Raw genomic sequence first — 26780 nt, 5'->3', positions numbered from 1 at the left:
GGTTTGAGCCATTTTCTCCGTGGCGGCGCTGGATTTTTAGTGGTGTCTGTCTGTGCAGTGTGAAATTACACCCTCACATTAAAAAGAGACGGAAGTGAACCGAGGTACAGCTCACGGCTAATTCTGTAGGAGAGAGCACAGGGGGGTTTAATGTACAAGGACCTTTCAAATCAACCATCAGGGCTTGAGTTCATTTATTTTCACTGTTTGCTTAACCATATTCCCGACAGCATTTTCAATAGTATTAAAAACTGACATCTAAAAACACTGAATCTTTTATTTTCTTCTTCTTCTTTCTATTTTCGGAGTGCTTTCTTAAGTCACTACCAGGCTACTATCAATAGAATCTACTGTAAAAGCACCAAAAATCTTTTTTTTGTCTCTCAATTCCCAGGCCAGAGCTAAAAAAAAAAAACTACAGAAATAGTTTGTAGTGGGGTGTTTGATGGATTAAATAAAACAAATATATTTTTATTTTACACACACACACATTTCTTGACAAGAAGTGCATTTATTACGTCTGAACAGGAGACGTTTCAGACGCGCACTCCACTTCACTTCAGCGCCAGGAACAAGTCAAGCGAGCCCGGAAACGGTACACACAAACACACTTTGTGCACACACAAAGACACCGGCGCACGGTAGCCTGTATACTTTCATATCAAAGTGCGAAATAAACTACGTGCATGCAATGTTGTGGTCAGTTAAGTCATGAAGTTACCAAAAAGGCGATTAAAGCTGCCTTAAAACTGTACATGCATATAATATATTTTATATGAGTCACATTTAAGAATATGTCTCTGAAATGGTTTTCAATAGAGACTTTAAGACCTGAAGTGGGTCAGAAAAGGTAAAAAGAGTTGAGAAAAAATATAATGCGTGTCAGATCCATGTCACGTTCAGAGGTGGCAGCTCCTAAAGAAACAGCAGCCAAAACAACCTTAAAACCAGCTGCTGTGGCGTCTATTAATAAAAGGACAAAGAAAAAAAAGAGGAAGGACTTTTATAGCTTTAAGGAATCAACTATGTTTAATGTAGTGTTTGATAATTTAAATTTCTGTATATTTCTGCTGAAGGACACAGGTAAATATGAGATTTATTATAAATGGTTTATGTGGAAATTGTGTTAAGTTTACTAAAATTAGAAGTTATTTTTTAAAGTCTAATTTATGGTCAAATTTATAGCTCTCAATTATACTGTAATGTTGAATGGGCATGGTCAATGGTTAAATATGGAGGGGGGGGGGGGGGGGGGCATTTTATAGAGAGATCGGTTTTGGTATCACTAATGCTGGCCTTCAGTCATACAAAAAAGATGCCATTAAACAAATATTTAAAAATATACTGTATTTATTTTTTTTGTACATCCATTTGAAGACTGAATGTGAAATTATTGCAATATAAGTATATTTAAAAACTTGAATGTTGGGTGGGATTAATCGCAATTAATTTCAGAAAAAGAGCACTAATATGCATATCTGTGTGTGTGTATGTGTGTGTGTGTGTGTGTGTGTGTGTGTGTGTTTACAATATCCTTCCTCCCACTACCTTCAACAACTGGAAAGACCAAACTTTTTTTTGTGTTTTCAAAATGAAACAAACAAAAAAAAACAGGAATCAGCTGATGTATATATTTTTACACAAACACTGATCAAATGCAAGAAGGATTGATTCCGATGATCCGATGCGCCTAATGAAGTCCTGAGAGAGAAAAGCAACCGCGGCACAAGCGAGGAAGCTGAGATGAACCCCCCTGACAAAACCAACACCAGAGCTGTGTTCAAAAACAAACAAAAGCTCAACGTGAGGTGTGTGTGGGGGGAGGGGGTGGCTTCTCACACTGTACACTGAGATAAAAAGAAGATAATATAGACCAAACAAACAACTCATTTACACACTCCTCAGGTTGGGAGCGACATCACAACTATAATTTGACCAAAATATCCCCAGCTTTATAATTGAACATTTTTTATAGCATGTTTGGAGTCTAAACGGGTTCATCTCTCCAGTCAAAAGCCCTGCAGGTTCCTGGTTGCCAGGAACTGTGGGAAGAGAAGCAGGAGCAAAAAGCCAGGAAGAGGTCCAAGTCACTTTGTTCTTCATCTTGGAAACGAACTTTGAGTGAACCCCGGGTGACGCCAGACAGTTCAAAAGAGCCAGGCATAACTCTTTCCCTTCTTGGAGAACCTTGCTAAACAAGAGGAGGAAAAAAAGCTAACCTAGTGCCATAAGGCCCCTGTGATCGCTGATACAGTGGCCCTCTGAAGCCCTCTTCAGTCGGTCAGAATCTCACTGAGGAGGGGGGAACCTCTCCACTGCAGTGCCTTTTAGACAGTGTGGCAGAGAGCCAAATTCAGCTACAATGTAATGAAATCCTTGTAAATTACACTTTGGGGCTAATTAGAAGGAAGATACGACATTTTTTGTTTTTTTCTCATTGTAGCAATCTGCCTCGGAAAAACCTTCACTCAGGGACGATCGCATAATCAAAACAGCATGTTCATTTCACTCTAATGAATAGCGCTTCTGGTGGACTTTTTAAACTGCTCATAAAGTATGGGATTTAAATCCTGCCATGATTCAAAACTGAAAATAAAGTTCTGAAAGGTTGAAACTAAGTGTTCGAAAACTCAAAATCTTACAAAAAAAAGTTTTGCAAGATCGAAAAATAAGATTTGCAAGTTTGCAAAATGTAAAAAAATAAAAATATCTCTGCAAACATTGTTGTTTTTGAGATTTCCTTCTTCAGAACTGCAACATTTTTTTTACAATGTTGCACAAAGAATTTTTCTGAGTTTCAAATTTGTCAGTGTTCTCCCACTGTATTAGATTGTTTTGCAGGTATGAAACCTTGTAAATGGTGATCTGAAAACTGGTGTGTGAATGTGTGAAAAAAAAATTAAACTCTGAAAACAGAGCTTTGCAGGCTTGCAAAGTGGTAAAAAAAAAATTTAATCACTTCACACATAATTTTGATTTTTGAGTTTTCCTTCTTCAGAAGTGCAACACTCTTTTTAATGGTGTTGTGAAATCATTTTTCAGAGTTTCGAATTTGTCACTGTTCTCCCAGTGTATAGTTTGTTTTCAAGATTTGAAACCTTGTAAATAGTGATCTGAAAACTGAGGTTCGAAAGGGCGAAACTTATTACATTTGCACTCCTATTGCAGACAATTTTTTCAGAGCCGAGTTTACAACACCCACTTTGCGGAGATACCATCACAGTTGCGAGCTTGCGACTCACGTGATTTGTGGCAGCGTTGTTACACAGCTCTGCTCTGAAACTCTGAAACTCAGACTGAGCGAAAATGAAGCTTCGCAGCCTGACAACTAAAAAAAAGCCTGAAGGGAGGCCCTTCTGCTCTTGGCCAATGCTTTACTGTCTGCTGACGTACAGTCCAATCACAAGTCGTATTTACTGGAAAGGTGGGATTGACCGACTGCTCCGCCAATGACAAAAGCGCAGTATAAACACTCACCTCACGCAACGAACGACTCACTTTCCTCAACTCAGTTTGTTTTTCGGGGGGTAGGGGGTTGGTCCTGTAGCTAATTTCACATAATGATTACAAATTACAAAATCATAATTTTTAAAAAGGTTTTATTGAAAAATTTGCCTTATTAAATGAACTGTTATTTATAACCTTTTTTCCTTCTGGGGCCTGAAATTGCCTGAAATGAATTTTGGTAAATATTTAGCTAAATGTGTTTTTTTGTGCTGGTAGTAGGCTGGCTCCTTGTCTGGTTTAGGTCTGTCATGGATAAATAATGATGACAATAAAACCGCCAGTAGGTGACAGCAAAACCATGGTTTAAGTATTTATTGAATCGTTCAAATCAAACTTTTCGTTAAAAAAAAAACGGCTGATTCTATTAGAAAGGAAACAAGAAAGTGTTGAACTTGTTGAATCACTGGATCACTTGATTCGTTGAAAATCTGATGAATTCAAGGAACAAAACACCGTGTTAAGGGCCGTTAACATGTCGCGCCTAAAAACGCGTCTGCTGTTGCTAAGCAACTATGACCTGCTCTCTCCATGAAGACGCGGAAATTTCAGCAAAGGATAAATGAATTTGCAGCACTAAAAATCGCTTGCAGTAGCTCTGCTACTAAATTTATTTCAAAATTCCTTCATCTTGGCTGAGCTTTCAACGTTGTTACGGGAAAGGATGAAGCTGACTGGTTGGTTCTTGTCACATGACCTGCGGTGCGCTTGTGGCTCTCTGAAAAGTTTAGATGTTTTTAACTCGATGCGGTGCGGACGCGCCTGAAAAAAACGAGTCGCTTCCATTATGAGCACGCATACCGCGCTTACATTGGAAATAACGAGCTTGAGAGCGCAAAAGACGCGATATGTGAACGGCACCTTACTATGCACTGTTGTAGCTACAAAATTCATATCACATTTGTGCTCGCGCACATGTGCTGATACTCAAGAATTGCTTAATGTTCAATGAATATAAAAACGTAAAACATTTTTTTTTCATGGCTTAAATTATAAGTACAGTCTAACTGTATTTATTAATTCTAACATGCTTCATTGCAGCAGTGAATGCTTTTGGACTCTTAGGACGTGTTTTTGTTGGGTTTTTGCAAAGTTGGTGACTCAAAATGTCAGCTCTATCCTCTCTCAATCCATCACAAACTCAAACAGACAATGGAAGCAATAAAAAACAACAAAAGAGCTATGATATACAAGTGCTATAACAAGTCTCAGTTAGCTTACATGTAACAAAGGCTTTTAAATAATATAATAAAGAAAACAGAATAGAAAAAGAATAGAGCAAGCTAGTGTTAGAGCTCTTTTTTTGCCTTTGTTAATAGTATAATAAAAGAAAACCGATAGAATACAAAAGATTAGAAAGCTTAATATTATTCTTTTTTTTTTAAGAATAGTGAGTTTTAAAGTTAGAGGGTCAAATAAATTTGGAAGAGATGGGTTTTAAGCTGATTCTTGAAGATGGATAAGGATTGAGTACAGACAATCCAGTAAAGATTTACCCAAACGAAGGGCTGAGACTACAGAATATCCTCAATGCGCTCTCTTTCACACACACACAGTATCAATTTAAGTGATGTGGTGGTGAACAAATAGTTTATCATATGTCTTAAACATTATATATTTATTAGCCTACTTATTTATGTTATATATATACTTATATTTTATATATATACTACTTATATAATATATGAAAATACAGATGTTTAGATTATAAATAAGGTTTATTTTTTATTATTTTTACAAAATATAGATTTTAAAATTTCTCAATACATATAGCCTATAGTGATTGCAGAAAAACGTTAACCATGCATTCATAAATTTGTAATAGGCAATTATTTATAATTTTACTGAAATATTTTAATGAAAGTAAAAAATACACTGTACACCTTTCTGAATATTTAAATATAATATCTAAATATTCTTTTGGATGCACTATAGAAGTCACTTTAATTATAATATTCGGTCTCTACATGAAGAGAGAGTCAGTGGTCCACTGCGTGAGGAAAGTGAGTCGCCAGCTGAGGAAAATGAGTCATTCGCTGCTTGAGGAAAGTGAGTCGGCAGCTGAGGAAAGTGAGGTGAGTGTGTATACTGATGCACCGCCGGCCTATCAGTGGTAAACTCAGTGGCTACTGGCAATTGTATGGTGAATTCCAGCGACAAGTCGGTAACCTTATTTTAGAACTGGACCGCACGCCATGCTAGACGGGACTGCTTTGTGGCCAGAAATCTCTGCATCTTCTGTTTGCGTATCCTGTGTGCTTTTGTCATTGGCGGAGCAGTCGGTCAATCCCACCTTTCCAGTAAATACGACTTGTGATTGGACTGTACGTCAGCAGACAGCAAAGCACTGGCCAAGAGCAGAAGGCCCTCCCTTCAGGCTTTTTTTTAGTTGCCAGGCTGCGAAGCTTCATTTTCGCTCAGTCTGAGTTTTAGAGTTTCAGAGCAGAGCTGCGTGACAACACTGCCACAAATCACGTGAGTCGCAAGCTCGCAACTGTGTGTGCGTATCTCCGCAAAGTGGGTGTTGTAAACTCGGCTCTGAAAAAATTGTCTGCAATAGGAGTGTAAATGTAATGTAATGCAATAAGTTTCGCCCTTTCGAACCTCAGTTTTCAAAACTTTTTTTCACCTATTCGCACACCAGTTTTCAGATCACTATTTACAAATCTTGAAAACAAACTATACACTGGGAGAACAGTGACAAATTCGAAACTCTGAAAAATTATTGCACAACACCATTAAAAAGTGTTGCACTTCTGAAGAAGGAAAACTCAAAAACCAAATTATGTTTGAAGTGATTTAATTTTTTTTACCACTTTGCAAGCCTGCAAAGCTCTGTTTTCAGAGTTTCTTTTTTTTCTTCTCACATTCGCACACCAGTTTTCAGATCACCATTTACAAGGTTTCAAACCTGGAAAACAATCTAATACAGTGGGAGAACACTGACAAATTTGAAACTCTGAAAAATTCTTTGCGCAACATCGTAAAAAAAAATGTTGCAGTTCTGAAGAAGGAAATCTCAAAAACAACATAATGTTTTTATTTTTTTACATTTTGCAAGCTTGCAAATCTTATTTTTCGATCTTGCAAAACATTTTTTTTAAGATTTTGAGTTTTCGAACACTTAGTTTCAACCTTTCAGAACTTTATTTTCAGTTTTGAATCACGGCAGGATTTAAATCCCATAATAAAGTGCCTTACTCAACCAGCTACATTTTAATCAAACAAAACCTTCAAAATATATCCATTAACAATTTAGAATTTGCATCTAGCCAGACAGCGCAGCAAAAAAAAAAATAGTATTTCGCAAGAAGTCGAGTTTATAAAACTCAGATGAGCATTATCAAAACCATGAGGCAGAGTAAATTAAAGTTAACAGACAAAATTGAATGATTTTTTTCAATTTAATGAGTAAAATAACATTCTAAAATCCTATTTTCAAACTAAAGACATTGATATTCTCATATACTGTAGGCTATAAAAGTAAAATAACACAAGAAAAAGCCTCATCGTTAGTGCTCAATGCAGCATAACATAACCAATGATACAATACAATGTAAAATGCTGTATTAAGTAATTCACTTCAGCTCAGCTGCAAAAATTATAATCCTAGCACACAATATAATAATAACTATCTATCTGAGGAATCTGAGTGCGGTATGACTCACACATTATTTGAATAGCGTGAATTTTTGTGTTATTATTGTAATATCAGAACTTTGACATGGTGCAGTCTTGACTCTAACTGCAAATTCTCTTCTATCTACATATCTAATAACGCACATTCTCACAAGACACGCAATACATCACTGTATTAAAGAGCTCTGTAGCAAAAAAAGAATAATAAATCAATATTCAGTTTAATGTGATTTCAACTGGATTTAAACAAAGGATAGAACTTGCAACTTTTAGCTTTTGTTCTCTATGTACTGTAAGACAGGTAAACCCACCTGTTTTTTCTTTTATTTCACACAGGACGTTGAATAGAGCCGGCTTCATTCTGTGACAATTCAGCGCATGTTTCCTAAAAACACAAACAGAAAATAAATATCAAGCCGTCACTATGCATGACCTGTCAAAACTGTCAAAACACAGACATTAGGCTTAGAAGGAATGTCTGCTGTGTCTGATGGAAATGTGTTTTTGAGTATTTTACAAATGGCATTTGATAGAAGACAGCTGACAAATGCCTCTAAATTGTGCAGCACTTTTTGGGAGTGATGCATGTGTTAAATGAGAAAAAAAACTGTTAGAATATTTCACGTGCATCATAGATGGCATCATAAATTGGATTGCAAAGGAAAATGACTATGAAATTCTCATATAAGGGCACAACACATACTGAAATGAATATTAAACCACAAATATAAAGTGCATATCAGTATAAGAGTACTTTAATATGTGTGGTTATTTCTACAAATCCCATTTTAAGTATTATTCCAAAAGTAACATTTCTGCAAGTATTTTATAAACACCTGTGTTGACAGTTACTAAGGCTAGTAGGGTCAAGTGAATATTTTTGTCAACACTTCAATCATGTAAATTAGTCTTGAACTAGCTACCTAATAACTATTAAATTACAACTAAATGAATGCGTTTTATTGCATAGAATATTTGTATGGAAGGTAACATATTTAACAACGTACAAGTAGACGACAGAACGACTGTAGCCACTTTTTCATTTTACAGTTATGGACTTTCTTATAAATACGTACCATTAAAAATGTTTTAATGTGCATACTTGGTCACGTTTATTTCTTTGCTCGGTTCTAATGTGCTTGCAGTCCAATAAATAAATAAACTAGGACTGAATCCACCCGCAACGTGTATTAAGTCTAAATGGCACTGAATCAATGCGCTTTCTCATTTGTAACCTGCGAGATCCAGAGCAATTGGAAATCGAAACGATGCATCTGGGAAGAAGAAGACAGCTGAGATTGTGCAAAAAAAAAAGCACTCGGAGGTGACTGAAGCATGTTTGTAACGCAAAATAAAAACTACGCATAGATAAAAGTTTGAAAGAAGACGCTAAAAGACGGAGCGCTTCGGGTGATGCATAAAAATATAAAGCACTAACGCTACTATGAAGTTAACAACACAGAGACAGCATGCATACATTCTTGGATATATACCTGGCTTGTGCCTCGTCCAGACTTTGGTCGGTTATGGTCATGATTTGTTGTAATATGTCTCCAATGTCCTGTTTCCTTCCCTCGCCGTCCGCTCCTCCTGTGCCATCCTGCATATGCTGCGCCAGGCCGGGGTGTCCGGCCATGCCCACCCCGTGAGAGGAGTGCATCAACCGGGGCTGATCATCCATTCTCGCCGCTGTTCTCTAGACTCTGGTGACTTTTTCAATTTTCGCTTAGAAGAAGGAAAATTCCTTCAGGAACTCTCTCCGTCACTCCCCCTTTTCTTTCTAGATGTCAGGATCACGATTACAACATGGAGAGAAGGAGAGAGGGGAGAAAAGGCAAGGCTCCTTCTCACAGCTGGTTTGGGTGAAATCTGATCTGGAGAGCTGCTTTAGGATCAAGCCACTCCTGCTCTTGCCACCAAAGCCAAGACAACAGAGCCCAACTTAGTCTAAGGGCTGCTGTAATCCTGTGTAATCTGCGACTCTGCCGCGCAACTCCTTGTTTCCTTTGACAGCTTTACGATTGGAACAGCTTTAAGACGTGCTTTGAAGGCGTTAAACGTGAGGAGAGAAGTGCTTTTGTTTCGCACAGGTCTGCTGGCAACACTGACACATAACGAGAGGCTCCGCCCACCAGCACTGGCACAAAACAATGGGACGCCGCCCATCAGCCGTGATTGGACGAGAGTGCGCTGTTGGCCCCGCCTCACTTCTTCCACGATACGTCAATCATATTCCCGAGGAAGGTGGGTCACCGTAATAAGCTTTAAGATGTGGCGTTAGCGCCGGGAACTGGACAGGGTGGTAACACGGTGATGGATAGAGGTTGAACATGAAAATAAATAATGGTGCTTGGCATAAAGCCTCTCTGTCCGCTCGTTTCCACCGTCAACCACGACTGGAGCTCCATGTCATCTCATTCTGTAAATGATATTGATCGTTAAAGATGTCTTTCATATCACTCCACTAGTGTAAATATATGACCAAATTAATTTAGGAATTTATTTATTTAGTTCGGAGTTTCTGAACTGAGTTGTCAATGCATTTTTACACATAGCTGTCAATAAAAAATTGTCAAACTTCAAATGTGAACATTTGTAGATTCATGACTGGTGTAAAAACAAGGAGAGCTGTTTAATTCTAGTTTACCCATCTGAAAGATTAGGTCTGTGTCAAAATCCCATAAAACATGTCATTACACAGATAGGGCTGCCATATTTGATACATATAATATTTACAGGGTCTATTAAAGTATCATGCAGATTGCTCTGTCAAATAAATCATGATCATATCACATGTAAACATGTAGTGTAAAGGTGAGGGTATATATATATATATATATATATTCACACTGAAGGCATCAAAACTATGAATTAACACATGTGGAATTATATATGGATAACAAAAAAGTGTGAAACAACTGAAAATATGTCATATTCTAGGTTCTTCAAAGTAGCCACCTTTTGCTTTGATTACTGCTTTGCACACTCTTGGCATTCTCTTGATGAGCTTCAAGAGATAGTTACCTGAAATGGTCTTCCAACAGTCTTGAAGGAGTTCCCCGAGAGATGCTTAGCACTTGTTGGCCCTTTTGCCTTCTGTCTGCGGTCCAGCTCACCCCTAAACCATCTCGATTGGGTTCAGGTCCGGTGACTGTGGAGGCCAGGTCATCTGGCGCAGCACCCCATCACTCTCCTTCTTGGTCAAATAGTCCTTGATGCCTTCAGTGTGACTCTACAATTTTCATAGTCATGAAAATAAAGAAAACTCTTTGAATGAGAAGGTGTGTCCAAACTTTTGGTCTGTACTGTAGATAGATAGATAGATAGATAGATAGATAGATAGATAGATAGATAGATAGATAGATAGATAGATAGATAGATAGATAGATAGATAGATAGATAGATAGATTCATTACTCCTCCACCATGATCACTCAATGTGTCTTGGAAAAATGATCAGACAGGCAGTTTGCTCTTCCATGTGGTCTATTTAACGGTATTAAATTAACTGGCTATTGACACGGAGCTCAGAATGTGGCAGAAATGTCACGCTCTGGCTGCAGGTGCTGGGAAAAGGACCAATAAAGAGAGTGTTAAATGATGCCTGAGTACCCATCACTGGAGCAAATATTCCAGAAGCACCACTCTAGCTATTCATATGTCTCATCCCCGTGCTCAACATATGAGGTGTGTCACCTTCCATTATGTTCCTTATGAAAAACGACACCACTTTAACCTGTCCTACTTAGGAGGTGAGGCTGACATATACTGGTCGTATAGGTAATATCACAACTTTTTATTGCATGCAATATAATCAATTTCAGAGAGCAGAAAAGATACGGTAGGGATTATGTAGAAATCACTCAATGCATTATGACTGTATTCAGAGCTCATGTATTACATTCATGTCTTACACTTTTCTTTTCTTTTTTTTCTTTTTTGATTGCAATGATAAATGGTTTTTTGTAAAAACTTTTACCAACAAAGAAGGATAAAGTGCAAAATGTAAATAAATAAATGAATGAAACCCGCTAAATATAATATTTAGTGCTTTAGTTTGGGGATAAATTCTCACTATTTACTAATTATTAACTATGACTTTTGCTGTAATAAGCTCCTTAGTAGTAACTATTAATAAGTAGCTGATTAGTAATAGTTAGTTGTTAAGTTTAGGTATGGGTAGGATTAATGGATCTAAAATATGGTCAAGCTGAATAAGACATTAATATGTGCTTTATAAGTACCAATAAACAGCCAATATGCTAGTAATATGCATGCTAATAAGCAGCTAGCTAATAGTGGGGATTGGTCCCTAAACTAAAGTGTTACCTTCCATTTCCTAAGTTCTGTCCTATTGTACATTAGCAACAACCAAACCAATATAAAGAGAAAACAAATATTTTACAAATCACATCGTACAAATTCATACATAAAACTTAAGACTTTTATTTGAAAAAAAAACATGAAGGTCCATGCCTAAACCTAACCATCAGTGAAGTGTAAGCAGATTGTACAAAAATGAATAAATAAGATTGCATTAATTTATAAGAATTAGCCAACATTTCGCAAAAAGTAAAGTACAACGGGACAATAAATGGGTTAATAAGCAAAAAATAAATAATTATATATATATATATATATATATATATATATATATATATATATATATATATATATATATATATATAATATTTAATTTACTAGTTTTATCCTTATTACCATTAGTAGCAACCAACCCAATATCATAAGAAAACAGCTATTTTATGAAGTTTCATTTTAGTATTAATTTGTACTTAATTTGTATTCATTTTGTTGACCTGGATGCTACAAATTAATGTGCAAAAATGTAAGATTAAAAAAATAAAAAATCTTGAAGGTTCATTTAAACTTAACTGTCACTGAGGCATAAGCATGTCATATGAAAACATGCAATTGATAAAGTACAAATTCCTATGAATTAGCCAAAAAATTGGCAAAATGTAAAATAGTTACAAATTGCCATGATGAGATCATACTGGAAATTCACGTTCCTCTGTGAATGATGGCAAAATGTGATCCCTACTCTTGGTAAAAGACATTTTTTACACCACAGTAGAAGTTAAATCGATCCATCAGATTTCTCATTAGCTGAAGAAGAAGAGGAACTAGTTAATGATAAAAGGAATTGGCCCTGCTGCTGTGATAGTATCTGAAGACTGCTGGGCTGGAACAGATGTATAGGCTAAGTGACCTTCCTCTGTGGAACCAGACCTCAATGATTGCCTGACCTCTTCACAGCTATAGCCTACAGCCAGAAAAGACTCTACAGCATGATGTACTACAGCCACACAGCTCAATGTCAAACATCTTCTGAACCAAACGGGAAGGAATACAGTGTTTTTGCTCTAAGTATTGACTCACTGCTGCTTGTTTACTTGTCCAGAAAGTTTAGTAGAAACATTGCAAAAATGAAACTGCTGCATAAACAGTATGAACATCTCTTGTTAATGAAGAAAAAATGCAACACCAGGCTTGAATATTAGCCTTTTGATATAGTTTGCCATATTTGAACATTTTCCGGTCATTCTAGCAGTGTCAGAAATTGCCCGCACATTAAAAAACTGATGCCCAGTCTGAATTTACAATGAGCTTCACGCAGCAAATAACACACTTACAGATATTTGACATTCTCTTGTAGACGCTTGAACTCTTGTGGTTTGAATTTAGAGTAGTTCAGTTTTCCCTACCGATCAGCAGTTCTGTATTCCCAGCGGTGAGAGGAGCACATTGTGCTGCTGCTGAACACTTTTCTAGCTCACTCGTTTCATTCATATTTATGCCAGCTCATCTAAATTATCCTCTCTAATAATGTGTGATCTGCATACTCTCACTTATATCAAGCACATTCATCTTTTCCAAAGCTTTGGAAACATTTAAATAGTTTTAAATGGTTGTGCAGTGCAAGGCTGAATAGTTGGGTCAATGAAAAATAAGAGCATCCACAATAAAAAAAAAATCTATAGTGTAAAACACTTAGAAATGTCTTTGGATTTATGTTGATTTCATGTTTTAAAATACTTTTATAGAATTTTAAAGGGGTAATGACCTGAGAAGCCAAAATTCCCTTGATCTTTTGAAATATAAGATGTCATTGTAATATAAAAACATCCTGTAAATTTCAGAACTCCAAATTTTGTCATTAGTCTTAAAACAGCTTATTCCAAAATGACAGTTTGTGGAATGTACCACTCTGTGATTTAATAGTGTGGATAAGCACCACTTCCTCAGAAGAAGAACAACATCACTGTCTGTTTAGCCCCGCCCACCGATTCACACATGTAGTGTAAATTACAAGAGGCAAGCGCAGGTCTGCATAGAAACCAAATGATAAAGATGGCTCCGAAGACAACAAGAGGCTGTGCAGTGCCATGTTGTAGAAAAACTATCTTTGCATTGCCTTCCTTCTGATCTTAACATTGGGAAAGATGAACTTTATGAATTTAATTTTAATGAAGAGCCAGACTGCATCAATAATAACTTGATCCTTTGTTCATTTCTTTTTACCGCAGATTTGTTTTACAAACAAGGCACAATTCAATGCGGGATTTTCAGAAAGATTGAAAGTGAAAGATGATGCTGTGTGAGCTCATACTCCGTATGAGTAACTGTTTTTATTACATGGTCCGCATTCTGATGAGGAAGGTCAAATCAGGACAGGAAATAACCTATTACTTCTAAATTATGATATTTTCTAATGTATATCTTGATAACATAATAATTGAACCTCAGGGAACATAAAAATTAAATAACAAAAGCAGTTCATGACCCCATTAAAGAAAATTTTCAGTTTAATTACAATTTAATAAATGTCTCGAGTTATCATTAACATTAATACATTTTCCTATACATCTTATTGGGTAAGAACAACCAAAGCACGTAACATTAGGGATGTAGAATAAGATCAAGTAGAATAAGGCATTAATGTGTTTTTAATTAGCACTAATACATGGCTAATATTCCAGTGATATGCATGCCAATAAGCAACTAAACGGTGTTACCTATTCTAAAGTGTTACCATGATTACTAATTAATTAGTTGCTGTTGTTTTTTTCTTCATTTTGATATCAGTATAGTTGTCCACTCTGAATTAAAAAAAAAAAATTTTTTTTATTTGAAAAATGAATGACACATTCACCCGTAAGCTCTCAGACAAATTAAATATTCGTAATTTTGTTTGCATTTTTATTTTCACCACTGGCAATTTTCGATGCCAGGGGACAGACAAAATGATAAAACAGAGAGATTGACAGTTATGATATCATGTTGCACAATTAGCCTGTTACAGAATACGAAAGTGTTTTTTATTGCGTGCAACATTGTGAAGGATTGCCAGAAGAGTTGTGTTTCATGTCAAAACCCTATTGGGATTCAATCTGCATCAATCATTTATTATTCTTAAGTAAGACATTAGATTCTCATCACCTCTGTCATGCCACAGTGTAACAGAGGCTGAGTAAAGCACTACATGACACGTCTATTGATCACTGTTGCACGGTAAGTGCGGACCAGGTTGAGAAGACATTGCAGTGCTGCAAGCTTCAAGTACATCTCTCAGGGGGAGGCTGTGATGAAATATTCAGTTGTTTGGGGCGTCGTATCCCCAAAGCATGTATAAAAGGCAGTGTGAAATAGAGAGAACTGGACACAGCTTGAGTCTGCATCAAGTGCAAAGCCAAAAACCTCTCCATCTCCTTAGACTTAAGACAGGGCTAGAGGAATTAAACTTTCATTGAGCTTTAAATGGGTTACAGGTCAGCGGTTGATTCAGCATTTTGCGCTTTTCTAAAGCTTTGGGGATAAGAAGAAATCTACCTGTTCTCTTAACATTGCATCTCTGAGGAACAAGTTAGTTTTTTATGTCATTAGCTTTAGTAGTCATGTTATAAATACAGCAAACAACCAAATCAAAAGCAGGAACAATGTCACCCTGCTATTTCATATGCAAAAAGCTGGTTTCCATAATAAAATGCTGAAACGTTGGTTACTGGTAAGTTTAACTCATTTAAATGTCTCTTTTGGAGCGTTTCTCCCGAGCATCCCTCCACAAACCTGTCAGTTTTCTAGGCCATTGTGAGGACACACACCACGCAGCAGCTCCTGACCACAGGAAAAAGGGAGCGGGACCTGTCATAAAACATTCTCATTTACGGCTGCAGGGTGGATGCCTAGAGAAATAGAAAGAGAGAGAGAGAGAGAGAGAGAGAGAGAGAGAGAATGAACACTACTGTAAATGTCAAGAGATGCTACTGGAAGGCCACTCAGCACCTCCCAGCCTCCCATGCGAAAAGGCCACTTAGAGCAGCGGGCAGATAGCAGGCTGAGTTTATGTGCTGACCCATCGCTCCAAATCAAACTTACAAATAGCAGGGGCTGGGCGGGCTGGGCCGGGGGAGGCTGGGGAATGAGAAAGACATTGAAGGAGAGAGAAACTGAAAAAATAAATAAATGAATAAACCACAGGACCAAGAGCGACCTACATGTTTAGCACTGCCAATACATCATCCACCTTAGCTTACAGTAAATGTAGGATTGGAAAGTTATAATTTTAATTAAAAAAAGGTAAACATAATGGCAGAAATAAAAGAAGTTTGTTTATATTTATGGTCATTGCGCACAAGTAATCTTTCCTGCGCTGCATATTTAGTGGTGTGCTACACTGCTGCTAAATTTACATTGCTTTCAGTGAAGTTTGAAAAAACTATTTCTGATTGCGGCTGTACTTTTTTAGTGTATATGAACTAAAGAAAACAAATGTCATCCAACAACCAAACAAATGAATTAAGTCACCTTTCCACTAGCTTCAACCAACAAGTAACAGAAAAGAGGTCTTTCATTTTCAGTGTAGAGTTGTACAGGAACTGTGTGGAGCGAATATGTAAATTTAAGATCCAATTTGAGCTTCGGATGCACTGCAATATTTGAACTTATGTGGCTAGATTGTATGCGACTGCCCGACCGGATGTAAAGATTTTCACTAAAATGTTAAAACACTATTTCAGCACAATGGTGGTTATGATGACTAATTGTAAATTTACGTTGATAAAATGTTTTTAAAGACGTATTGGGTTCATCAAATTAATCAAATCATTCATTTAAATTATTAATTTTATCTTGCCATTTTATCATTTTATCACAAGCAGAGGGTAACTGTTTCTTCACAACCAATTTGTATGTTTGGTGGGGGGACGGAATGCGACAATCTAATGTGACTGTCATGTACAATTGTTGCATTGATCACCCCCTTGTGGCATACAAATTGGTCAGGAACCAGTCAAATTTCAGCATGGTGAAACTGCCCAGATTTCAACATTGTAAGAGGTAAATATTGTTAATTGTAAAATCACATTCATAGTTTCGATTAGAATGCATTCTGTTTTGGTGGTCGCTTACGGTTTTACCGCAAAATTACTTCAAATATTTTTTCAGTATACCCGAATCTCACATTGGAGTTAAAAACAATGCATATAAATCCACAATTTAATTTTAAATATGTCTGGCTAATATGATTTTTTAGACCATGACAGACAAGACTTCATTTCACTCACTTCCTCTTTAAAAAGTGCTAGGAATGGAAAATACATCACTAATGCAGGATTTTCAGTGCTGTTCATAGCATTTTTCAGGCTTATTTGCATTAATGAAATGGCTGTTCCTTGTCACAGTATGTTGTCTTTTATTCCCCCTCCCTTTCTTTATGCCGTCTCTAAAATCCCTGTGCGACTCCTCGCGGGAGTGCTGTGGGAAAATCCGACTGTCAGTGACGACAAGACAAATGAATCGCGGTGTCAGGCGCGCGTGACTTCAACGATGACAGATTGAGAAGAAGTGTCCCTCCGTCAACAGGCATGCTTCAGTTTTAAATTAATAAATCTGAATAAAATATTTCCCCTCTCATCATAAAGAGCTCTACCGTATGTTTTCATTCCCAGTGAGCATGTGCGGTGAGTGACCAAGGTGGACAGTAAAGACAGCTAACCGTAATTCCATTTTACCATCAGATGCCAGCCTGTCCTTTTGTGTTTCTTAAATTTTTTTTTAAAAAAACAAGTAAAGAGGAAGCTCTGCTCTGGTTTTCCATAGCATCCAGCAGTGAGAGTCAAGTGTCAAGAGCAGCTGCATTGTGATTTCAGCATTTTTTTTATACTCAAAAAAGGAAGAAAAAACACCAAGATAAAACAATTTACCTAATTTAACTTTTTTTTTTTTAGTTCTGTAATTACAAACATCAGTTTTACAATATAAAAATACTGTGTACGTGAAATGAGAAATGAATAGCCATTGAAAATAGTCAAAATTACATTTTAAAAGTGTTATGATTTCTTATCTTCACATTAATTAGGATAAGGATACATGCAGATTTGTGGGGGGGGGGGGGGAGATAGGGAGGGGAATTTCACCGATTTTCAATGAGTGTCCAAAACGGTTTCTTAATATAGCACGATAACATCACACAAAAACAAACAGAAGGCTTAATATATGTCTCAATGATTTTCCAGAAACCGAACTGATTTATTGCAGAGAGCAGCTGCTTTAATAGCTGTAACTAATGACCTTTTAGACAGGAAAACAAAATCCCTTTAAAATGAGGAAAACCAAGCAGTCGTATTGTTAAATAGGTGTAAATGGTGCTGGAAACAATAGGGAAAGCATCCCCTGGAATCTGTGGCCCACAAGGAGCAGGATAATGTATGTGAACATCTGGTGTGTGCAGAGGGCTGCCAGGACAAGACAAAGCCATGTGTCCAGGCATGGATGCACACACACGGTCCCCGGTGACACACACATGGACACCTCACCTGGCCAGCCTCAGAAACGAGGAATAAAGACTCAGAGGAACAATGACTCCTGTAATAGAACTGGCTGGGGCTGAAAAGGGCGGAGGATAAAAGAGAAAATTCTGAGAGAAATTAGGGAGGGAAGGAAGGATGGAAGCAGAATGGAAGTAAGAAAGAAAGAAAGAAAGAAAGAAAGAAAGAAAGAAAGAAAGAAAGAAAGAAAGAAAGAAAGAAAGAGAAAGAAAGAAAACATCTATGCCTACAGGGCAAAGAGTATATAGCTGGTGATGGAAAGGGAATCTGCATCTAAATGTGACAAATCATTATGCTCAAAGGCTTAGCAAATGAATATGCATGAGAGAATAAAATGATATGCCTTTAAGCAGGGCACTTATTCTGTGTGTTCACCCTCAGAGGATTTTCAAAGGTACCGCTGAATATGAAGAAAATATACTGCAGAATCAAATAGCAAAAACGGCCATATAAAAAAGCCCTCGGCCAAGTATAAATGTCATGACACCATTCAATGTCATCCCGACTGGAGCCTCAGAGGGTTCAGGCAATGCAGAGAAAGATTAGATATTTGCAATTGCAATCTATAAAATTCAAGTACAGTTTTGCCAACATCTGCCATAGACACAACAGTGAACACATATACATTTTTTATTACACAATTCTTTGTAATAATTGATTCTGGTTGGCCTATCATAACATTCAAGTACGTTATTTTCAGTCTCTCTATACTCACATAATAAAATGAATATTTTAAATGTGCACTTATTTAATAACTGATCACATTGTCAGAGTTTGGGATTATGACTATAGCTGAATATTCATTAACCCTTAAATATTGCAATGTACTAATTTAATGTAATTTAATGTATTGGCCAGTTAAATATGCATAAGTATAAGTTATTAAATGGATTTTTCATTCAAAAATACAATTTCTGTCCACATTTACTCATAGAAGTTACAGTATAATGAAGAATGTCTGTGTCTACACTGTAAGTTACCCCATTGGAATTTTTTGTATGCACATAAAAAACACTGAGACATGCTTTTAAATATGGTGAAAAAAAAATATGATTTTTCAAAAGTTGTAAATAAAACGAAGAGTATATCTTACTAGAAAATAAATCTTATACTTGTTTAATTCAATGTGTCTGCAAAATTTGTTTCTACACACGTTTCACTCAGAAATTTCACAAATGATTACAAAGAAAGTAATAAATTGAAATACGTTGAGAGTATAAAGACTGAAATAGTATTTTCTTGTAAAACATACTCCAATAATCTTATTCATACAGGTTTGGAATGATATAAGGGTGAGTACATGCATTTTCATTTTTAGTAAGGAACTTTCATAGGAGCCACAAGACCATCAGTGTTTGTTCCCAGGTACAATAAATGGAGAGACTTTTGATCCAGATGGGGTCTGGCAGCTGTGGCCATCATCCACAACCATTTCTGGTTTAGATTGGGGGGAGATGCTTACGAGGACAGGATGCTTGCTATAATGGACTATGTGATGCAAGGTAGACCACAAAATGTCTTACCCGCAGGTGAAAGCTGTAGAACATGTAGGTGGGGGAGGGGAAGTTAGAGATGAATGGGCCATCAAATACTGAAAAAAATGTCAGATGAAGACAACAAGCATCATTTGAAAAAGGCAGCAAATATGCATTAAGATTGGACACACTGAGAATGATTTTGGGCTTTTGTTGATGATCTCCATTAACTGTCTGTGAGCAGAAAACCCTGGCTAAAATCATGCAATGTGTGGGCAGCATAAAATGAGAGAAATAAAGATTTGTGTCATTTCTGTATTTTCTTAGTCTATAGAGCAGGGATCCTAAAAACTGGCCCACGAGATCCACTTTCCTGCAGAGTTTAGCTCTAACCCTAATCAAACACAGCTTGCTAATCTATGGCTTCAGGATCATTAGAAAATCACAAGTAGATGAGTTTGATCAGAGCTGGAGCTAAACTCTGCATTGGCCCTCCAGGACAAGATTTGAGGGAACACTGCTATACAGTAGAGTATAACAGTCAATGATGCAATGATGCAACTTTATTTCTTCTTTATTAAGAAGATTTTTAAACCGTGAAGCTGTGGTCCTGGGTGATTCATAAAATGCAAGTAAATAAATTTGAAAAAAAAAAAATGCAATTTGCATATTAGCAAACACAACATTAATACCCATGGTTCATGATGACATATTGAGGTCTTATGGAGTGAAACAAATGGTCTGTGCAAAAACTGAGCATTATTTATACTTGGAAAAGGGCTTTATATTGGAATTCTGATTGTTTGATGTGAACTAGTTCTTTTGGACAGTTCAATAAACAGATTCACTAGTTTGTTTACTTAATCACACACTGACGTAACATATATGCAATAATATTATTAAAGCACCCAATAATAACAACGAGAAATTTGGATTTAAAGCATATAAAGTTAATAAACTAAACTTAATCATCTCACCTTTTCACGTATGTGTAAACGGGTCTCACTCGCCTGCTCCGAAAGGGCCTTGAACCCGGGTCTCCAGCATGGAAGGCGGATGCACTAACAAGGAGGTTAATGACTGCAGCCACTAGTGTATCTCTTAAGATCAGGTTAGTGAGGTTTTTACCTGTACGTACAGCATCTACTCGCACTCAACCCTCTAAGCTTCGCTTCCATCCGGGTCACGGCACCAATGCAATGGGTCCCACTCTCCCGCTCCTAGTGGGCCTCGAACCCCAGTCTCCAGCAAGGGAGGCGGACACACTAACAAGGAGGTTAAATGACTGCAGCCACTTAGCCTCCATTACATGTGCGCTTATCACCTGTCTTCGGTTTGCGTCCAAACTGTTTTCTCAGTTTAGTATACTGTTGGAATAACTGTTTATAAGTTGTTGTGATTCTCCCCATAGCTCACAACCGTTTGTTTCGAGGCTTATAAATCTTTAACAACTTTTTAAAAATCCCTATTAAAAATAATAAATACAAATAATTCTAGAACCAAGGCTGCTAAAAAGGTGGGTGGGCACTGTTGAACTCTTTTATGAATTTCATAAATTATGTACATATAGCCTACATTGTCTAAATATATTATTTTCAGATTTATTTAATGTAAAATATAATTAATGACAAGAATTTTTCAAGACAAGTGAAAACTGTATTATCTTTAATCATTATTTTAGATTTTTATATTTTATATTATATTATATTTTTTGTTGTACAGTATAATTCACAAATCCCTATGGGAATTCACTCAACAAAAATTTTCATTTTTGTACCTTAGTCTGATTTTCACAAACTTCTTTACTTTAAATTAAAGATTGCTGTCATGTGATTTATGAGTTGGTTTAATAACGGCTTTAACCTTATTGTATATATATGTTTTGGAATGGAAAACAAAAAACGACTGAGAAATATAGTTCTGCATCAAGGCTGCTGAAAAAGCAGACGGCCATTGTTCCCCTACTCAGAATGATCTCTCAATCAGCCCTTGATTAACACCTGAGGTCAGCCTTTGTCCAGCGAAATTATTTACTTGATTTACGGTGATACAACAGCGCAAACACTAAGCAGGCCTTCTTTGCTGGAAATTTCATCTCTCATATGCAGCCACATTTAATAACCTAATAATGATGAGGCCAGTTCCCTGTTGGCAAAATATTTCCTCCACACAATGAGGTAATATAAAAGAGAGGGGAAAATACAAGGAGAAAAAAGGGAGGACAGAGGAATAAAGAAGCTGCAGGAGCCCCAGCAAAATGTCTCTAGTCAGGAAGGAGTTAAGTCCATAAAGATGTACCTCAGCCCTGACCCTAAACACACTCCAAGGTATCCCCTGCGTGGAACTCTTATTCCCCACCAAACTGACAAAGTGTTTTTAATCTTTTCTTGCCCTCTCTCCTGGAGATTGGGGAAACAAAAATCAATACTCGCTGGCAGGCGATCTAGCAAGCGGGTGAATTACAGAGGCCGCACTCCAGCCACAGCCGCACAGAGGGAGGCCTTGGAGGCAAGGGACCTTGGGAGTGGCGTTTGAGATGCAGGGGTCAGTGGTTCAGCCCAGGTCTGCAGTCTGAGGAGCGCCGTATTTACTGCAACGGCTCACCGTAATGAAAAATAACTCCAGGAGAGGAAGAAAGCTAGACAGAGGGAGAGAGATGGAGAAAGGAAGAGAGAATGTCAGTGTGGATGAGGATATTGAGGGGAAGGGGGAGGGGTTGTTTTATGTCTGTCAGCACTCAAACAAAAGCTTAGGAGGAGAGGATCACAGGTGCGGGGTGGGTCATCACACATAAACACGTGACCATAGAGTAACGTGTGAGTCTAGATTGGTCTTTATCCATTCACCTACCAATCATATCCCTGAAATGTGAATAATTAATCTTGGTGTAAAAAATCTTAAAAGGTGTAGTTCACCCAAAAGAAAAGAGCATAATTTGCTCACACTCTTGATACACTGAAAAAAAGTGCATTTTTGAAGATAACGAAAGTGAACAAGAACTTTATTTATATATAGCCAAAAAAATGCCATAAGAGTATCTCAACAGTGGTTCCTATGACATTATTAGTCATTATTAACTGAAAATCTTAACACCCAAATTAATTCTGCTAGGCCCATCGTGTCAGATTTGTAAATACATCATTTTTTTTCAATTGAGTCTTGTTATTGAAAATAAAAGTATTACAATTTTTTTTTTTTTTTGTTAATTGAAATAAAATAATGTAAGTATTAGATAAAAAAACAGATGAAGATTAGATGGGGTGGGGGGGGGGGTTAAATGCTGCCTTGGCAAAAATTTCAAATGAAATGAAATTAATTAATTAATTAAAAACTTCAATGTATATATATATATATATATATATATATATATATATATATATATATATATATATATATATATATATATATATTAAAAAGCATGCAACAAATTTTTTAAAAACACTAACATTTAATAAAAACTAAAGCTATAAGAAATAAAAACTAATTCAAAATAATAATGAATATAATAGTATGTATACTGTATAAATAATAACATCCAGTTGCAACAGTTAACACTAGAATATTATATTTAATTTTGGACCTTAATCTCCATTCATTATATTAATTAAAAAGACTTGCCAGGCTATTCTTCTTTTTGTGTTCTACAGATAAAAGTCATGCTGGTGTGGATTAACGTAAGGAAGAGTAAATGCTGACAGAATTCCTTTAACTGTGTTTCTCATTGGTATACAAAATATGTCCACCTGAAAGCCACATCAAAAAGTGTTGATATTAACAAACTGTATAATAAACTATTAAAAGACATGGACTGGGAAATTTTATCTTTAACTTATATTATTCTGTGTTATCAAGGCGACTGAAAATATTTCCCATTATATCACTTGGGTTTGTCATATTCAGAATAAACTCAAATGCTTCTCAACGAAACATAAAGCACTTACTATTGAACAGCTAAATTTAGAAGTCTTTCACAATCAATAGACTGGCTGGCACCTGTCGATTTGTTTCTCTCTCTGTTAATTATCCACTCTAGCCTAGCAGCTGTCGTTAGCAAATCAAATAAAGCCAAATGACTTTATGTACAATAAATCTGCATTTCTTTTCTAATGTGCTTTTAAGAGTTAAAAAAACACAAACATAATAGAAATCTGCCATTTTAAATTAAGCATACAAATTTAAACAGCATTCTTGAAATGCACAAATTAAGTTTTGTTCTATGAGATTAGTACATCAAAGACAGTGAATGTTCAGCCTCTTTACTGATTATTAAGATAACAGTATATTTGCATTTATAAACCATTCTAAATATTCTGTGAATGGGGTGAAAGCGCATATCAGAACTTACTTTTGCCATTTATTTGATGCCATTCCCAGAAATCTCATTTGAGAGCAACAAGGACAAGCTATGCATTACCAATTCACCAAATGAAGCCTTTTTTATTTTCTCTATATGAAATAAGCACCTCGTTTAGGTAAACAAACATTCTGTGTTGATGGGGAGATTGTTGCAGGAAGCTGCTGCAAAAATGTCAGATTACTCAATTATCCCACCACCCAACAGCTGGCAGGCAAAACAATTAGGACTGTGAAGATGATAATGATGATGATGATGAACTGAATCTATAATGCCTTTATTTTTTAAAACAAAGCAAAAGAATTTCTGTCATGACCCTGGGCTTGTGGGCCTACAACGGGGCTTGGTCTGGATCATACAGTCTGATCGTTGGGGCAAACAGAAGTTAATGCTAACTTGTGACTACACACAATGGTAATTATGCAATTTTAATTATTGCTGTCTTTTGAAGGTATGAATTCAGTATTGAGGCCACTGCAGCGTTTCTATTGAACATTTTGGACCCTTGGAAGTCCATTGCTGTAGATTGATTTAGACAACAGGAAAGAGGTGAGTCTTTCTGTGATTGATGATTGAAAGGTAGCTGATTTGCTCACTCTCCAAGGGCTCCCTTGCCCTTTTTCTGAGATGATAGTGGGGGGAAAAACAGTTCTCACAAAAATGTATTTAGTAGCAAAACATTAAAATCAACCAGACAGAGTCCATAAAAAAGGGTATGGGGGAAAATATCTCATATATTGAAATATATATATATATATATATATATATATATATATATATATATATATATATATATATATATATATATATATATAAAATTAAATTACAAATTAAATTCATGCATTTAGTAGACGCTTTTATCCAAAGCGACTTACAGTGCATTCATATGTTCCCAGGGAATCGAACCCCCAACCTTGATATCACAATGCTCTACCAATTGAGCTACAGGAACATATATACATATACATATACATATACATATATATATATATATATATATATATATATATATATATATATATATATATTAACTGCAATTAAAATAAATTTTGCGTTATTTTTACATTACATTTAACAAATTACTGTACATTCATGGATTCAGTAAACTTATCCACAGTTTTTCACATACTAACAGACTGCAGATATATTTTAGAGGGAGTGTGTAGAGGGAGGCCAACAGCAACATTGCTCTGCAACCACAGGTCAGACAAGAGGAACCCAAGGCCAGGTCGCAAACCACAGCGCTGAGGGATCCACCGTTGCTGTAGAAAGGCAGGTGGAGGACACAGGAGGGCCTGCGATGGACGCCAATGCCTCTGAGAGTGGTACTGACGAAGACACACACAGAGCACAAAGCAACCCCAACAACCGCGTACAAAGCCATAGGACAGAAAGGAAAGAACCCGGAAGGAGGCAGATGGTCAAGTGGCCAAAAGCCAACGAAGTTGCGGTCTGGCAGAAGCTGGACAAGGACCTCAGCCTTATCCTGGAGCACTCATTGCATGGACAGGTGGAAACCAAGCTGAACTGTATCGGAGACATCCTGTATGATGAATGCATAGGCAGATTCGGAGTAACTGCTGGAAAGCGGAGAGCTTGCCCAGTGTGGAAGGGGAGGAGGGAGAGGGAGATCGAACAGTTGGTGAAGAGGCGACGTCAACTCCGAAAACAGTGGAGGAAGGCAAGCAGAGAGGAGAAGGAGGGCCTGGAACCACTGTGGGACGAGGTGAGAAAGAGCTTGCCGGCCTACGGAGGGCAGAGCGCATCCATAAGCGCAGAAGGCGGAAGGAGAAAGAGAGGAGTGACTTCTTCAAAAATCCCTTCAAGCATGCCAGACAGCTGCTAGAGGATAAGAGAAGCGGAAAGCTGGAGATTACCAAGTCTGAGCTGGAGTACTACATAAAGGAGCAGTACAGTGACCCAGCGCAGTTAACTCCGCTGGGATCCCCTGGGTATGTTCCTCGCCCAGCTCCCCCAACCTCCCTCTTTGATGCTGCCCTCCCCAAACTCAGCGAGGTAACAGAGGTGGTCCGGAAGGCAAGAACAGCCTCAGCCCCAGGCCCTAACGGGATGCCATACAAGCTGTACAAGTACTGCCCAGGGGTCTTGAGACACCTCTGGAATCTGCTGAGAGTGGCTTGGAAAAACCAAGTCATCCCATCAGAGTGGCAGAGAGCTGTCACAGTTTTCATCCCAAAGGAGCACAACTCCAGTACGATCGGCCAGTTTAGGAGTATCGCCCTCCTGAATGTCGAAGGGAAGATCTTCTTCTCCATCCTAGCCAAGAGGTTGACCAGCTACCTCACAGGAAATGGGTACATTGACACCAGCTGCCAGAAGGCAGGTGTGCCAGGCTTCCCAGGGTGTGTGGAACACTCAGCAGTAATATGGGAGCAGATCCAAAGGGCGAAGAGAGAGAGAGGTGACCTGCACGTAGTGTGGCTCGATCTTGCTAACGCATACGGGTCAGTCCCCCACCAACTCATCGAGTTCGCCTTGGACTTCTTCCACATCCCAGTCGGCATAAGAGCCCTGGTGGCCAAGTACTATGGAGACTTCCAGATGTGCTGCACCCACCAGGACTTCACAACAGGCTGTCAACAGCTGGAAGTAGGCATTGCCATGGGATGCTCAATCTCGCCCATCCTGTTCATCGCAGCCTTTGAGATCATCCTCATAGGGGCTAGGAAGATGGTCGGAGGAGTGAAACTGCCATCAGGACAAAGGCTACCAGCAGTTAGAGGTTACATGGACGATATTACCACCATACTCCGGACAGCAGCATGCACAACAAGGCTGCTGAAGAGGATCGACGAGCTTGTGGGCTGGGCGAGGATGAAGATCAAACCCTCCAAGTCACGCAGTTTGTCGATCAAGAACGTAGTCAGAAACGACAACACCATCTTTGTCGCAGGCGGTGAGAATATCCCATTGCTGAAAGATCAACCTGTCCGTAGCCTGG

General features: G+C 37.5%; 2 protein-coding genes across 4 annotated transcripts in view; one reads left to right on the top strand and one right to left on the bottom strand.

Annotated features, from left to right (window-relative positions):
- The window catches only part of LOC132096665 (pre-B-cell leukemia transcription factor 1), a 71488-nt gene extending 62235 nt beyond the window's left edge, over positions 1-9253 (bottom strand). The window contains exons 1-2 of one of the 2 annotated variants that reach the window (XM_059502167.1): positions 8637-9253; positions 7455-7528 (exon numbers count right to left, since the gene is read on the bottom strand). In XM_059502167.1, coding sequence (XP_059358150.1) covers positions 7455-7528; positions 8637-8824 — 262 coding nt within the window. In that variant the 5' untranslated portion in view covers positions 8825-9253. The remainder of the gene's footprint in view (positions 1-7454; positions 7529-8636) is intronic. The other variant, XM_059502168.1, reaches the window with a different exon arrangement.
- Positions 1-26780, top strand: part of LOC132096671 (elongation of very long chain fatty acids protein 1-like) — a 642822-nt gene that overhangs the window by 453203 nt on the left and 162839 nt on the right. The window lies entirely within an intron of this gene.

Source organism: Carassius carassius, chromosome 20 (genome assembly GCF_963082965.1).
Source record: "Carassius carassius chromosome 20, fCarCar2.1, whole genome shotgun sequence".
Lineage (NCBI taxonomy): Eukaryota > Metazoa > Chordata > Actinopteri > Cypriniformes > Cyprinidae > Carassius > Carassius carassius.
Note: the sequence above shows the minus strand (reverse complement) of the source record. Positions and strands in the feature narration are given on the sequence as shown.